Source organism: Onychomys torridus, chromosome 3 (assembly GCF_903995425.1).
Source record: "Onychomys torridus chromosome 3, mOncTor1.1, whole genome shotgun sequence".
NCBI lineage: Eukaryota > Metazoa > Chordata > Mammalia > Rodentia > Cricetidae > Onychomys > Onychomys torridus.
This window is the reverse complement of record NC_050445.1, coordinates 90,325,989-90,341,822: the sequence shown is the minus strand read 5'-3', so window position 1 is coordinate 90,341,822 and position 15,834 is coordinate 90,325,989. Positions and strand designations below refer to the sequence as shown.

General features: G+C 46.1%; 1 protein-coding gene across 1 annotated transcript in view; it reads left to right on the top strand.

Moving 5' to 3' along the window:
• LOC118580539 (RING1 and YY1 binding protein) overlaps positions 1-4,329 on the top strand; it is a 53,383-nt gene extending 49,054 nt beyond the window's left edge. The window contains exons 4-5 of the mRNA XM_036182329.1: positions 3-101; positions 469-4,329. Coding sequence (XP_036038222.1) covers positions 3-101; positions 469-721 — 352 coding nt within the window. The 3' untranslated portion in view covers positions 722-4,329. The remainder of the gene's footprint in view (positions 1-2; positions 102-468) is intronic.
• Positions 4,330-15,834: the final 11,505 nt, after the last annotated feature.

Genomic DNA, 15,834 nt, shown 5'->3' with positions numbered 1-15,834 from the left:
AGACCAAAGTCTGATATTCTGAAAGATCCTCCTAGTGAAGCTAACAGTATACAGTCTGCTAACGCTACAACAAAGACCAGCGAAACGAATCACACCTCAAGGTACTACGAAACTGGAGTGGAATACTAAGTTGTTGATTTAATCATAATCAAAAGCCTAAGGTTACGGCATACTTAGAGATTTTAGAGATTGGGGGGTGGGGTGACGAGGAGCTAGAGGCAAGGCTGCTGACCTTTTGAGATTATCCTGTTCAGAACAGAAAGAAGTGGGTCATCATCTGTGATCAAAAGTTCTGCTAGCTGATGGTCATTTCTCTTATTGATAAAGTGGTCAGCAGCACGCCTGCAGCTAATGGGCAGCGTTGCTTCTGTGGCGGTCCATGGTGTGTGTAGGTCCACAGGCACAAGCTTGTGGGAAGGCAGGCTTATGTTGATGTCATTCCTAAGCACTTCCCTTGGCATGTTTCAGGCCCCGGCTGAAGAACGTGGACAGGAGCACCGCACAGCAGTTGGCCGTCACTGTGGGCAACGTCACCGTCATTATCACAGACTTTAAGGAAAAGACTCGGTCCTCCTCTACATCCTCTTCCACAGTGACCTCCAGTGCAGGGTCAGAACAGCAGAACCAGAGCAGCTCGGGGTCAGAGAGCACAGACAAAGGCTCCTCCCGCTCCTCCACGCCAAAGGGCGACATGTCAGCAGTAAATGATGAGTCTTTCTGAAATTGCACATGGAATTGTGAAACTATGAATCAGGGTATGAGATTCAAACCCTCCACCTGCCCATGCTGCTTGCGCCCTGGAGAGTCTTCTGTGGACGGCCTTGTAGTGATGCTACCAGGAGAGGGTCTGCTTACCGTGGGCATCTGGCCACCAAGGAATTTCGTACCCTGACAGTTCCTCTTGACACTTTTATGTATTCCATTGTTTTATATGATTTTCCTAACAATCATTTATAATTGGATGTGCTCCTGAATCTACTTTTTATATAAAAAAAAATCTGCTGTGCACAATTTTCCATGTACATTACAACTGGTTTTCTGTTTCTGTTTTGTTGAAGAGGGTTGGGGGGGGAGGGGAACTTTTATTTATTGTGTTCACAGACTCCATCCTGTCAGCATATCCTCTTAAATTTAGTTCTTTCTTCCAGCTATACTCTGTACTATCAGTTTTGATATAACTATATATATAAATATAAAATTATATATAAAGGGTTATTTGAAACCAATCCATGGCAACGCTGGTGCTTGATACACTGTGAAGTGAATACAACATTGAACAGTTGACACAGATCTGGGACAGTCCCTTCTATGAAAGTGCTGAAATGTAATTCAAATCAGTCTTACAGGAAGTATGTTCCAACCTACATGGGAACTTGACTCTCTCATCTGTCTTTAAGAGTACTGGATGATATAAAAAATATATTTTTTAAACAACGTGATCTCAAATTTAAAGACTGCTCCAGATAGCCTGCATTTGCGATGGGATAATTGACAAATCACAAGTGGTTCAGTTGGAGGGCTTTGACCATTCGGAAGTAACAAAACTATAGCTCCAGAATGCCAAGTATTCATGTAAATTATGGTTACATGTTAACATTACTGTTCTTATTAAGCGCTCATGAAAATATGGTGTTCTGTATCTCGAATTCCGGCCTTTTTCCAGAGCTCTGCTCATGCCTGAGGCACAGCAGCTGTCTCTTAGTTGCAGGGTTGCAGTAGTGCATTTTTAATCCACACCATCTCGGGAAGCAGCCCTGTGTTGTCTTCTCCTGTGACACCGCAGTGGTGGATTTTGTGACCATGGCCTTTTTGCAGCTCCACCCCACCCCTCACCCTCCTAATGCAGTTGTTAGTTTTTCTTCTTAAAACCTGCTAAACAATGGTTGTTGACCACACAGCCAGGCCTGACACAGATCTTCCAGTTTCTGGTGTCATTTCTCAGCATCTTGGGGGGGAAAGGACTGCAGGGGTACATGGGCAAGTTGTAGGAAAGCTCCCATCCCAGGAAAGTGAACAGTCTTTGTCTATCAACAGAGGTGGCTTGACTGAACTCTAAAGTTTCTGTTCACTTTACTATTTTGGGTGGCGGGGGTAATCGAAGACCACTAATAACAATTTATCACCCCATTTCACCCTAGTTTGGGTGGTTCTGCTTTGCTCTTAGATTCAGGGTATCTCTCCTATCTGACTTTACCTTCATACCCACTGAGTTTGTAGTACTTTAGTCACTTTAAGCATGAGAACGGTGTTAACCTTCTTTTATTTGATCACACTCTAAGGACTCATGGGGGAGTGTGTAAGGAAACACCACCTCTTGGTGTTAACTGGGTTTGCTTAATAATAGAGCTAATTTCTATCTGTGGAGGCAACAAGTTAAGAACATATTAACAGCTTGAATTGAGTAGCCAACAGGAACGGTTCCATTCACATTTACATTAAAACCAGTCATTTGATGCGCCGTGGTCTACGTTCTGTCCACAAAGGCAGTGCTATTTGTCGCTGGGCTCCTGGTCTCAGAAGCATGGACAATGCTCTCCCCTCTTTTTAAAACAGTGCTTGTGTCTGGGATGCAAGCTGTACTTACCTTTTTAAATACCTTTTTAAAGTATTTATTAATGAACCAAAGGAAATCAGGTGCTTTCTGTAAGCATCAGAATATATAATACATAGTGATTTGACTATGAATTTTAAATCCACATTTTAATATTAGTGGGGTATTGCAAAGACATTCCTTCTAAAGTTTTAATATTCCTTTTATTAAGGGTCTCAGGGAGGGTTAATTAGTCAGCCATATTTATTTTCCAGAGGTGTAAGGAATTGCTAAGTTTTTTAATTAACTTTTTAAAAAAATTAAATGCCACCAAATTCATGTGGATTGCACTGCTCTTTGAACCAATAAGTGTTGGTATGCACTTTGTTCAGAAACACTGTGTACTTTTTCAAAACGAGTTTCATGTAAAGTGATTGGACCCCCTAGATTAGTGGGAAAGGCTGATTTACCAGCTCCTCATAGGCTACTAATTCATTCATGGCCCGTGTCTTGGTTCTTCAGTTTTGCCTCCGTGATAAATTAATGAGGAGAGGTGAAGGGAGGGAAGGCTTCAGAACGAGTGGAGTGAACTTGCCTTGAGGGAGGAGCTGCAGCTGACAGAGGCGGAGTCTGAGCAGTCAGATGTTCCTGGCCGGCCTCCTGCTGCTGCTGTCACAGGCTGTTGGAGTGGAGAGGTGCTACACGATGACATCCTCAGGCATGCATTCTGGAAATGGAATTCCTAGTAGCTTCCTGCATCTACAGTTTGCCCTACTATAGTACTCAGTAGGTAAAAAAAACACTAGTGTAGCTTACAAAGAGACATTAAGAGGACCAGAAATACTTGGTGTTCAGTGGCACAGAAAGCATATTAAAACAAAAAGCACAGTGTTAAGGCTTGCAAGTTTCCCGTATGTTTAGTACATGATTTTCACACTCGTGCAAACACGCACAGAGCTGACCGAACTTGCTCTGCCCAAGTCATGCAGTTGGGAGAAGGAAAAAAAAAAAGACATCTTGATACCCACGAAAACATTCTTAATCGAAACTTTTCAGTGTGGATCTGGATACTTGAGAACATTGGCAGAAGCTTCTGTGAGTTTAGCTCCACTAAGATGTCTCGCCTGCCTTATCAAGATCATTCTCAGTCTGCATTTTTAAGCTACCATATCTTAAATTATTGAGAATTTATTAATTGCTGAATATATAATAACCTTTGCTTGTATGTTACTGAAAATGGTTTAAGAGCCAACCTTTAGAGTGTGACAATGGAGCTGAACAGTTTCTAACGCGCAAGCAGTTCTGTTCTTGTGTATGACTTGTAACCTTAATTTACTGTGTAAAGATGGTTACATTATTTCCTTAGCTTTGTTTGTTGGAGACAGATAGCGAATGCTTGTTAAGTATGTCAGAACATAATCTTCCCTTGTGAACTTTTGTTAATGTCTTATACGAGCTCTATTTTCCATTTGCCCAGAAAGATGGCTTGTATAATGCTTTGGAAGTTTCTGCTCCGTCCGTCTTAGAGCTGACAGTCTATTAGGTTTGTTTTCTCTTCATGCTAAAGTGTCGGTGGTTTTGTGAACTGGTCAGAAATTCACAGGTCTTAAATGTTTGGGGGAAATTTATATTGGACACTGCTCTTTGTCTAGCAAATAAAAGATGTTAATATATTCCTGTTATTGGCATGTGCACGACTATGTTATTAGAAGCCACTTTATCATTTTCCTGCTTTAAATAGAAATGTCTATTTATGAATTCTGCTTGTAGTTTTTTCACAAATAAAATAGTAAAATTTACATTGGAGATGATTATTTTTGTTCCATAGACTTTAGCCCTTAGAAAAGCCTAGTTTCGTCTCCCCACCCCTACCCCCCAAACACACTTATGGGATGCTTTCCAGTGGGGATAGAAAGTATAGTTCCTCCGGTACTTGAGTTACCACAAGCTGGTGTTATTTTGAGTGTTGTAGTGTATAGATCACAAACACAGTACTGGAAAGAATCGGGCCAAGACACCAGAATTTGGAAGAAAATGATTGTGTCTGCGCTCCTTTCCGATAGGCTGTGGTGACCCGAAGGAGGGAACGGGAAATGTCCTCTAGTGTTTGAAAGCCCCTCAGACAACCCCTGCTCTCGCCAGAGCGCATTAAGCCTGTTGTGAGCAGATGGAGTGAAACACCTTGTCTGGCCCACAAGCCCTGCAGCAAGGCTGGCTCCTTCCCTGCTGCTGCTTGTGGCCTGGCTTTGAGGATTCATCCTGAGGACACCTTGTCTGGTTCTGTGCTTGACCTGGCACTAAAAGAAAGGGCAAATGGGAGTCTTGGTTGTTGAAGAAACGATTACCAAATGGTCCCTGTCTGCATTTCATCGCTGTTGGGAAGGTTTCAAGGGCACAGAGTAAATGGTGTTGGTGTTGCTGATGTTTGTCCTGGGACATCTTAGGTACAGAAAAATGCTCTGCTCTCCCTCCCATGCTTTTTGTGGTACTTGTAGGCCCTTTGTGGGGATCCCACTGATAGTACTGGGAGCACTCGGGAGGATGGAACCTCCCATGTGACGTGTGTGGACACTGGACATCCAAAAGAGTAGATGATTAACCTCATTGTCTGAGAGGTCTTTACTGTCCAGACCTGAGAACTGCTTGCTCAGTGTGATTAGAGGTGCTTGCTGGAGGAATTGCACAAGGCCAGAATGATGTTTGTGGCTGGACAGCCAACCCTTGCCTGGAACAAAGGAAGCCTGCTGCACCTTCACCTGGACCTTGGCACTCAGAATCACAGAAATAAAAAGCAGGACAGATGTAGAGCCTTTTTGGAGGCAGGCTGGTAATTTTGGCCAAGTCCTGTTTGCTAGTCACTGATGGAAGCCACGGCCTACTCTGCCTGCCCAGTGGAAGGGATTGGTTTTACAGGAAAGTCTCTGCTGTTTCTAGAAAAACCATAGGCCATACCTGGGGATACAAGCCCACCGTGGGGCCTAGGCAAACAGTGCAGTGAAAGAGGCATGATTCAAAGTGTGGTGGGGGCCGGTCAGGCTTCTCTTTCGATCATGCATTCACAGGTTGCTGGGGATGAACAGTGAGGTGGGGAAGGACAGTAGACTTGGGAAAGGCCGACCATGCAGGAGCTTTCATAGGTAGCCCTGTGTTTGGTGCTGGGGCTCGAACATAAACAGGGCCTTGCACATACATGCCAGGTGAGTTCTACTACTGCTGTGTCCTAGACCTTTTTTTTTATTTTTATTTTTTTATTTTTGAGATGGCCTCCCCAAGTTTTCCAGGCAAATCTTGAACTTTTGGTCCTCCTGCCCTGGCCTCCAGAGTAGCTAGGACTGCAGGCTTGCACCACTGGACCCAGCTGTTGGGGTGCCTTTGCCCTAGACCTGCAGGGCAGGCACACAGGCCACTGCAGCTTCACACCATGGGCTCGTACCAGACATCACCAGTTGATCACTAGCCCTTTATTCTTTAAAGCTGCATCTAGACCAGACTTTTCTAACACAAACGCTGACCCATCCTCCCGTGACGTAGAACCCATTTGTTATTCCTGCCGAGGACAGAACTCACTCAAAACGTTTGAATCAACATTTGAGTAACAGAAGCGAGGCATCCAAGGAGGAGGCCAACCGAGGGCTTGGAGGTGTCAGGGAGGAAGAGACTACCTAGAACCTCACTCTTCAAAGAATCTGGCTCCTGCAGCACATCACCAGATTGGAGGGTCCCTGCAGCCTGAAGAGCAACCCCGAACTCCTAATCCAAGGACCTTACAGTCCTGAGTGCCACTGTGTACTCTAGAACAGGACCTACCCAGGCTCCATCCATACCCGCCCCCTCCCCCACCCCATTCTGTCCGCCTTAGCCATAAATCACAAGCCAGATCAGCGAATGGATGTTACTCCTGGAAGTGACAGGATATACTTGAGTGGATGGAGCTGAGTGAGACTCACCTCCAGGAACTGGGTGTCTTGGGCAAGTCAGCCTCACGGGTGAGTAGTCCTTGCTAAGACAGACGGAACATGTACTCTGGCCTTGGTCTCTTGCCAGGTAAGTAGCTGGTGCCCTGAGAGGTGGCTGTTGAACCATCTCTAGTAAGAGGAGATTTCTTTTCCTGAATTTGCATTCTGTTCACTGATAACCTCACTGATAACAAGTTTGTTTTATGGTTGGTTTATTGTACTTCTTAGTTGGTACTATTTTTTCCTGGCCCGGAGCAGGCCCAGTTGATTAAAGGGCACGGATAAATAAGTGAAATCCTGGGATGGCTTTGATAGCTGCTCTGTGGCTACAGTGATGCACCCATTGTGGCTTTCCATTAAAAGTTTGAGTTTTCAATGGTGTTCATTTTTATCCTGTTAATAGTTTGTTTGGTTGTCAGTTTTATTTCATGGTTTAAACTTTTTTTATTAGTATATTTGTTGAACTAAGCAATGGGTTTTGTAATGACTTTTGGGAGGCACTTTTAAAATGCCTTTAATCCCAGAATTAGGGAGGCAGATCTCTGTAAGTTCGAGGCCAGCCAGGTCTACAGAGTAAGTTCCAGGCTAACCAAGGATACACAGAGAAACCCTGTCTCAAAAAACAAACAAAAAAAATTCAGTTTTTGAAGCTTCTTGTATATACTGTGTTTGTTGTGATACCCCACCCCCATCTTCTCTTATTCCTTCCCATTCCTGGGGACCTCTTCTGCCCTTCTTGCCACCCTCCCCCTTGTCCTGTGCGGGTGATCACAGCTACTGTGTTTTGGGGATTGCCGTGACCACATCTTGTCTAGAGGACATGTAGTGCTCTTCCCCATCCTCTGCTCACATTCTTTCTGTCTTGACCTCTATGTCCCCTGGCCTCTGGGTGATGTCAGTGGGTTATATTTCTGTTGAGAGCTTCGTCTGTAGTTACCCTCTGTTGTCCTGTCCAGTCTCTCCCTGCACTAACCCTCTTCCCAATAGTCCCTCTTCTGTTCTTTGGTTTGTTGGTTTGTTTGTTTGTGGTTTTTCCAGACAGGGTTTCTCTGTGTAGCTTTGTGCCTTTCCTGGAACTCACTTGGTAGCCCTAGCTGGCCTCGAACTCACAGAGATCCGCCTGGCTCTGCCTCCCAGAGCTGGGATTAAAGGCGTGCGCCACCACTGCTCGGCCCTCTTCTATTCTTGTGTCGTGTATATGTATGCAACCTATGGTCTACAGACTTAACATATTTCTCTTCACATGTGAGAAAACATGCAGTATGTCTTTCTGGGTCCAGTTTATATTGCTTAACATGATCTCCAGTTCCATCTATTTTCCTGCAGATGATATAATTTCATTTTTCTTAGGACTAAATAGAGTTCCATTCTGCTACCTTTTCTTCCTTCATAATTCTGAAGGAGAATTAGCAATCTAAGAACATGCCATCGGGGTTGGGGATTTAGCACAGTGGTAGAGCACTTGCCTAGCAAGGCCCAGGGTTCGATCCTCAGCTCAAAAAAAAAAAACAAAAAAACAAAAAAACATGCCATCATCATGGACCGATGCAGTTGAACCCATAGGAGTTGCTGAGGATTGAACCCGAAGCTTCATGCATGCTAAGCAAGCACAATATGATTCCAACCAAGCCACATCCCAGCCCTTTAGAACAGGTGAGTATCAGAAGCTCTGAGAAGTCCCACAGACAAAGAGATTCATTCCCTTTCATCACCCTGGTATTTTTAAAACAATCAACTAGTATGACACGGGAGGCTGTAGTGAACAGAGCAAGGGGCTGTTGAGCCTAAGTACCATATACAAACTGCTCTGTTACTTGGAGGCCAGCATTGCGTCTCTGTGATCCTTGTTTTGTGGGGTGATCAGGGATTTGCGAGGCTTTATGACCTGAAGAATTCCTGGCACCTGGCAGATGTTCAGAATGTGCTGGTTTTCCTGCTGGCCTTCGCTGTCAACAAGGCCCTCCAGACATCATTTTAGTCACACTGCAGCTTACGTGAGCCCTTCCCCACTCCAAGAGCCTTTCTTCCTGACAGCAGGTGAGATGCTGGCAGCGGGCCATGACCGTCCACCTCAGTGCCGGTGAAAACCCCCTGCCACCTGGGACCTGCCTAAGGAAGACTGCTGCAGGGCTGCAGGGCGGAGACATTCAGCTTTGGGAGCCCCACCACCGTGAATGCTGTCAGAGTTGGCGGCTCTGTGGGGCTCGCCTGACCCCCAAGGGAAGGTAGTCATGTTAGCAGAACGGTGGAGTAACAGGAACATGCACACTCAACATAGATGCCAGGACCCAAACCCCAGGCCTCAGAAGGACCCTTCCTTTCAGTCTGTCTCCCCAAGTGCTTGTGTGAGAAGGTTCGAGAACGGTTGCTGCTTTTGTACTTGCCCGCAGTACAGTGTCTAGGTGGGGAGGGAGAAATATTTGCTAACTAAGATATAGGGGAGAGAAAAACTTCCTCTCACCCCCTTGATCACTGAGTTCACAGAACAAACTCAGTAGCAAGACTAACAGGAGAAAAGCCATTTTAACTTCATTCTTACGAATGGAAGTGTCACTGCAAACTCAAGTTTTTCCTCCTGGTGACTGACGTTTATGGAGCTATGAGGAACAGGCTAGGAGCGTCTGGGAGTTACTGAAGACCACGGTGGGAAGAAGATGAGGGCAGAAACAGGAGCAGGGTGCTCAGTCCGGTCATATAGAAGGCTGTTCTTCAGAAGCAGGAGTGCTGGCCTGTATCTGTCATCCCAGCACTTGGGAGGGGGAAGCATGAGGACCAGGAGTTCAAGGCCAGCCTCAACTACAGACTGAATTCTAGGCCAGTCTGGGCTATTTAAAACCTTCTCTACAAGACAAAGCAACTCCCGTGAAAGAAGAGGCTGCTTGTGACAAGTCAGTGGTGTCAATCTTGAGACTTTCCCTGGTGGTACAATGAGTTCCTCTGACCTGGTGATTCCCAGGGAGTCGACCTTTGCCAACCCAAGTCTGTTAGAGACTGTCCGTAGGTGTGATGGTTAATTAATCTCGATTGTCCACCTGGTAGTATTTAGAATCACCGTGGAAACGGCACACTAGGCTTGTCTGTAAGGGAGTTTCTGGGTTCATTTAACTGAGGTGGGGAGATCCACTCTGGATGTGGGTAGTACCATCCTGTGTCTGGGGTCTTGGGCGAACACAAAGGAGAAAGGCATCCCCCTGCCTCTGCGCCCTGGCTGCAGATGCATGTGAGCAGCCACCTCAGGCTCCTGCCACCATCAGGATGGGCTTCCCCTCCTGTGAGCCAAAGTGAATCTCTCCTTCCTCAAGTTGCTTTTGTTGGTATTTTATCTTCTTAATGAGAAAAGTAGCTACAAAGTAGGTGAGCGAGCCAGGCTTACATAAGGACCCCTTTGAACGGGGATATACTTTCTTGGACCAGCAAGGTCTGCTGAATAGTCTGCTCAGGCAGCAGAAGGTGCTAGAGACCCTGCAGAGCTCTCCTCCAGCAAGCTCTGCACACAAGTGTACCTTACTCTGGCACACTGTTTTCTAGGTCCCAACAGTGAGCTTTCATGCCCCACTCTGGGTTTGCCAGAAGGCTGTTGGGGAGGGACAGGCCCAAGAATCAGATCTGAAAATGATCTATTTGACAACTTTTAACTGGTTCTCTCTGCCTTCTCCTACACGATCCACAGATTCACAAATTACTGGCCTTTTGAAGAATTTGGTTGGCTCTTGATTCTTGCAACCTGGCTTAGCATTTGGCTCTCTCCAGGCGGTGGCCTACCCATCTACTTTCCAGCTTCAAATATTTTCTTGCTGTTTCCCGTCCTTTCTCCCCAGGCCTGTGGTTTTATTTTTTTGTTTTATTTTTGCTTTAAAAACAGTCTGGAGAGAGGGATTGGCAGCTAAGAGCCCTGGCTGCTCTTCCAGAGGACCGGGATTTGGTTCCTAGCACTCACACGGCACATAATCATCTGAAACTTCAGTTCCAAGGGACCTGACTCCTTTTTCAGGCCTCCATGGGCACCAGGCATGTGTGTGTGTGTGTGTGTGTGTGTGTGTGTGTGTGTGTGTGTGTGTGTTGTACAGACATACATGCAGATGAAACACCCATATACAAAAGCAATACAAACAAACAAACAAAAAATCCATCTTTACCTGAAAGCATTACATTGTTCTGTTTTGTTTTTTTCAACTAATCCACCTTCCTGATGATAATGTACAATAAGCTAGACATGGTAAGAAACTTCCACAACCTGACAAAGAGTATCTCATCCCAGGGTGAGGACTCAGGATCCGTGCAACAAGGATATCCGTAGTCACCACTTCTGTCCATCTCTACTGGGATTCTTGCCAGGAGTTAGGTAAGAAGATGCAGCAAAGGGCATCCAGATTGGAAAGGAAGAAGTAAAACTATCTGTCCTTAGGCATGACATCATCTTTTACATCCAAAGTCCAAAGCATCCTTTAAAAAAAAAAAAAATGAAATCTCCACCCATTATATAAACGAACCTGGGAAGAGGTTCAGGAAGACGGCACATTAGAAGATCAGTGTACAAAAATCCATGTTAGTTCCATACATTTGTAGTGAACACACTGGAAATGAAACGCAGGACGATTAAGATGTGCTGCACCCTGCACAGATTAGTCCTAGAAACCTGACAAAGGGCAGTGAGAGGAAAAATACGTGGTACAGAAAAACTGGGCTCAGGTGGACCACGTGTGTCCTCTGATGGAACACCACCAACTCCTACCCTACACCCTACTATCTATGCACCCCATGGCGGCAGGGGGTGGCTAGTGTCCTCAGGCAGCAGTCTCAGGCTGTAGTCATTTGGGAGGAGGAATCAGCAGTTGCTAGCTTTTGCACACACCACCACCACTTGCACTCAGAGGAAGGCTTTCTCAGCTCCAAGCCTAACCTGTATAGGGAAGGCTGTGCTACTTCCATGGGCCTGAAGCATCGGTCCTTGACGTGGCTGTGCCCGTCAACAATACACATTCACTGAGGACTTCGTCTGCTCCTGACACATCCAATCAGTGCTTGCTTGACTCCCTGCAAAGATGGGCCAGCTGCAGAGCTCAGTGGGTGAAAGTACTTGCTTTCAAGCCTGACGCCTTGAGTTCAATCCCTGCCACCCACAATGTGGAAGGAGAGAATGGATTTCTGAAAGTCTGACCTCCGCATGTCTGTGTGTGCACTTTCATACACACATACACACACACACACACACACACACACACACACACACACACAGAGTTAATAAAAAGTAAAATAAATAATATTTAGGAATATTTATAACAAATGAATGTAAAACCTTTGTTCTGCGAAACAACTAGAAGAAATCAAAGAGCTAGGTGAATAGAAAGACATCCCACGTTCATGGATCATTGGAAAGAAGGCAGGCTGTAGAAATGCCAGTCACAGCCAGTTGGGCTTGGTAGCACTTGCCTGTGGTCTCAGCCCACCCCTCTCTGAAGTCCTCTACTTTCTCTGCCTGGTCTGTTTTGGAATCTCCATTTTCTGCAGGATTTTCCCCATGCCTGCTAGCATTAGTTTTGCCCTTTTTCCTTCTGGGTACCTTCTCTCCCAACTTTGCAGGAGGAGCCTTTTTAGGCTCGGGCTCCGGCCATGGAGGAGCAGGTTCAGCATACAACCTTGCAGTTCTTCTCTGATTCACCTACCATCTTGTCTTTATCTCCTTTAGCAGCCCCTTCAGCCTTTCTTTGCGGTGTGGGGTGGGAGGAACACAGCTCTGGTGCCGCAGTTTTCATAGGTCCAGAGGCATTCTCGATTTTTCTTCCCCCAAATAAAAACTTTGAGGCTTCAAGGGGCACCACCACTAATGTGAAAAGAACCCACAGACAGGGAGAGGCTTTTTCAAATGAGTGGAGCTGAGAAGATACTTTTGTTCAGAACGTGATTCAACAATGAAAAGATGATCCAAATGGCCAAAGGATCTGAACAGGCATTACAGGGAAACATAAAAATGGCCCCTAAGCCTGAGAAAAAGTGCTCAGGGTGATTAGCCAGAAGGGAAATGCAAATCCAAACCTCGGTGAGGTGGATGCCATACCTGTTAAGACAGCTAAGATAAACGTGGATAATTACAAGTGTTGGCAAGGAGAAACTGGAACCCTCACAAGGTTAACCATAGAACTCAAGAAATGAAAACAGCACTTCAGGAGGCAGAGGCAGGCAGATCTCTGAGTTTGAGGCCACCTGGTCTAGAGAGTTCCAGGACAGGCAGGGCTACCCAGAGAAACCCTGTCTTGAAAAACCAATAAACAAACAAACAAATAAAAATAAAGGTCTCCTCAGGAGGCTGGGCATGGTGACTCACACTTGTCATCCCGGCACTCAAAGAAGAAGTTTGAGGCTAACCTGAGCTACAGGAGACTGTTTCCCAAAAAGAGGGGAAAACTTGTGAACTCATTGCTAATCGCCACTGGTGAAAGTCAGATGCCCCAGAACTGAGGAATGGATGAAGAAAATGCAGTATGTCATACAGTTTCCAGGTCAGCAATAAGATGGGGCAAAGTGCAGACATGATGCAAGCTTTGCTCGGATCCTATGTGGGAAGAATTCACACTGGAGCCCAGAGCTCCTGTGGCTTAGCTGCTGTGGACTGTTGTTTGGCTGATGGGCAGAAGAAGGAGTTTGGGCTGGGGAGATGCTCTAAAACTGGCTCAGGATGGCTAATCACTTTGAGCCACTAACCCCAGAGAACTGTCCACCCTGAATGGAAGAAGTGCATATACAAATTACATAGCCTGACTAATCCATGTAATAATTGTCTTTTCCGTGCTGGGAATAGACCCAGCACTTCAAGCCTGCTAGCTAGAGAAGCGCTCTCCCTCTGCATTTTATGCTCAGCCGAAATCTGGTTTGGTTTGGTTTTGAGACAGGATCTCATGTATGCTAGGCTAGCCTCAAAAACTCACTCATAACTGTGGATGACCTTGCTCTTAAGGTCTTCCTGCTTCTGCCCTGCCCCACTCCAGTGCTGGATTACAGGTCTGCACCGTCATGCCTGGTTTTATGCTGGGGATCCAACTCAGGTCTCCATGAATGCAAGGCAAGCACTTTACCAAGTGAGCTATATGCCCAGCCCCAAATCTGGTTATTGTGTGTTTTGTTTTTTGTTTGTTTGTTTTACTTTAACTTCTGGCTTCCATGTTTCTGCTGTAGTCCTGGATGCTGATTTTGAAGTAATTAGGCTGCATGTTACAGGTCAACTTCATGATATTGTGAGACTGGGCGGAAGTGGTCAGGACACTAGAGTTGGGCAGCCCCAGTGGATTCTCACTCATCTACTGCTTACTGTCTGGTCTTGGACTAGTGGCTTCAACTCTTTGGGCTTCCATGTCATAGTTAGAAGAGTAAGTTTAATAACAGAACCACAAAAGGCAATGTTAGGCACATAGACAATATCCTACTAAATGGACCATAGCGACACTACAATTTTTGCCTGCCACCCAAGAATGTACTTTGCCATGGATTCAGCAGGACTCCCTTCTTTACTTGTACCAGACAGTTAATAAAGCAGCTTAAGCAAACCAACCAAAAGAACGAATTGGCTTGTGTTACTGAAAAATCTCGAGACAGCTTCAGGCATGGTTCGAGCCAGGGCTTTGATTGACTCCACCCCTTCCTGCTTGCTCTGCACTATGCTCCCCTGGACTTGAGTCTTATCTGTTATGCATACACTTTTTAAAATAATGTATTTATTTTTAGTTTGTGTACATTGGTGTTTTCCTGCATGTATGTCTGTGTGAGGGTGTCAGAGCTGGGAGTTATAGACAGTTGTGAGCTGCCATGTGGGTGCCAGGAATTGAACTCAGGTCCTCTGGAAGAACAGCCAGGGCCCTTAACCATCTCTTCAGCCCTGTTATACATACACTGTACAAGTTATTTAACCTTTCGGTTCTTTGGTTTCTCCACCTATATTAAATGAGGATGGAGACAGTGCCTATCTCAGGAGCTAATAGGTTTTATGTGCTTTGACTAGTGCTTGGGCCAGAAAATCACAGTTATTGTTTGTGTTGTGATCCAGAAGTCAGGGTACTGTGTCAGGAGAGAAAGCTGCCTCTTACAAGTTCTGGTCTGTATCCCGACTGCTCAGAAAAGATCCACACATGGATTATCTTCATCTGCTTGCTCTAAGTCCTGGGAATTGGGGTCATCTGCCTGGAACCAAAGCTAAGACTCTAGCACTATGCCAGGCCCAGCATGGTCCCAGGCTCCTAAGTCCCAGGACTGGGTATTACAGCAACAGCCCACTGAGAACCCATGGAGTTGAGGTCAGCAGCAGGAGGAAATGGCTGGACAGACAAATACCAATCCCACTGTCACCCACTCCCAGGAAGTCCTCACACACTGCTGGTGAGAACTGACTCCTAGGCAGGCTGAAGCCAGGATTCTGTCAGAGGTCTAGGAAGGGGAAAGGGTCAGCCTTGGTGCTGGAGGTCTGCTCTGCACCCTGCCATTTCAGTTGTTAGTGGAGATGCGAGGTCTCTCGGGCTTCCTTGAGGCCTTACTTATGAAGCAATAGAGTTTAGCCACTCCAGAGTTGGGAAGAAACAGGCATTGTGGATGTAGCCCTGAGATAAATCTCCTTGTGATCTAGGAACTTGTGACTCTTCTCTGTTTGTTTTATTTTTGAAGCAGGGTCTCACCTTGTAAACCTGGAGCTCACTGTGTTGACCAGGCTGGCCTCGAACTCACAGAGATCCGCCTGCCTCTGCCTCCTGAGTGCTGGGATTACAGGCGTGCGCCACCACTGCCTGGCTGAGACCCTCTTACTTTTACAACCATGCTTTTATGAAAAGATGGTGGTCTCTCTTCCGTCTGAGGAGGAGAGGGACTGGAGAGACGGCTCCATTGGTAAAGTGCTTGCCAAGCACGAAGACCTGAGCCCAAGCCCCAAACCCATGTGAGAACACTGAGCGTGGTGGCACACATTTGTAATCCCAGTGCTGGGGAGGCAGAGATGGGAGGTTCCCTGAGGGGTGAGGGCTGTCACTGGCCAGCCAGCCTAGAGCAGCAGGACAAGAGACCCTGTCAAAAAGAAAAAAAAAAAAAAGGACAACGAAAAAGCAGAGGCTGTCCTCTGTCTGGTATGCATGTGCGTAAACACACACACACACACACACACACACACACAGAGAGAGTCTGGGAAACACCAAGTTCACATTGTAGATGCTTGGGTTGGTTTGAAATGGTGCCTGGGTAGTCTCAGTGGCATGGTCCGTCTGGGAGGTGGCTACATCTGGGGTCTGTCAGGACCAGAGAGCAATTTCACTAAGCCTACACCCTTAAATGTGGAATTCCCAGGTCCTCCTGCAGAAAATGAATCTGAAGCTTGCA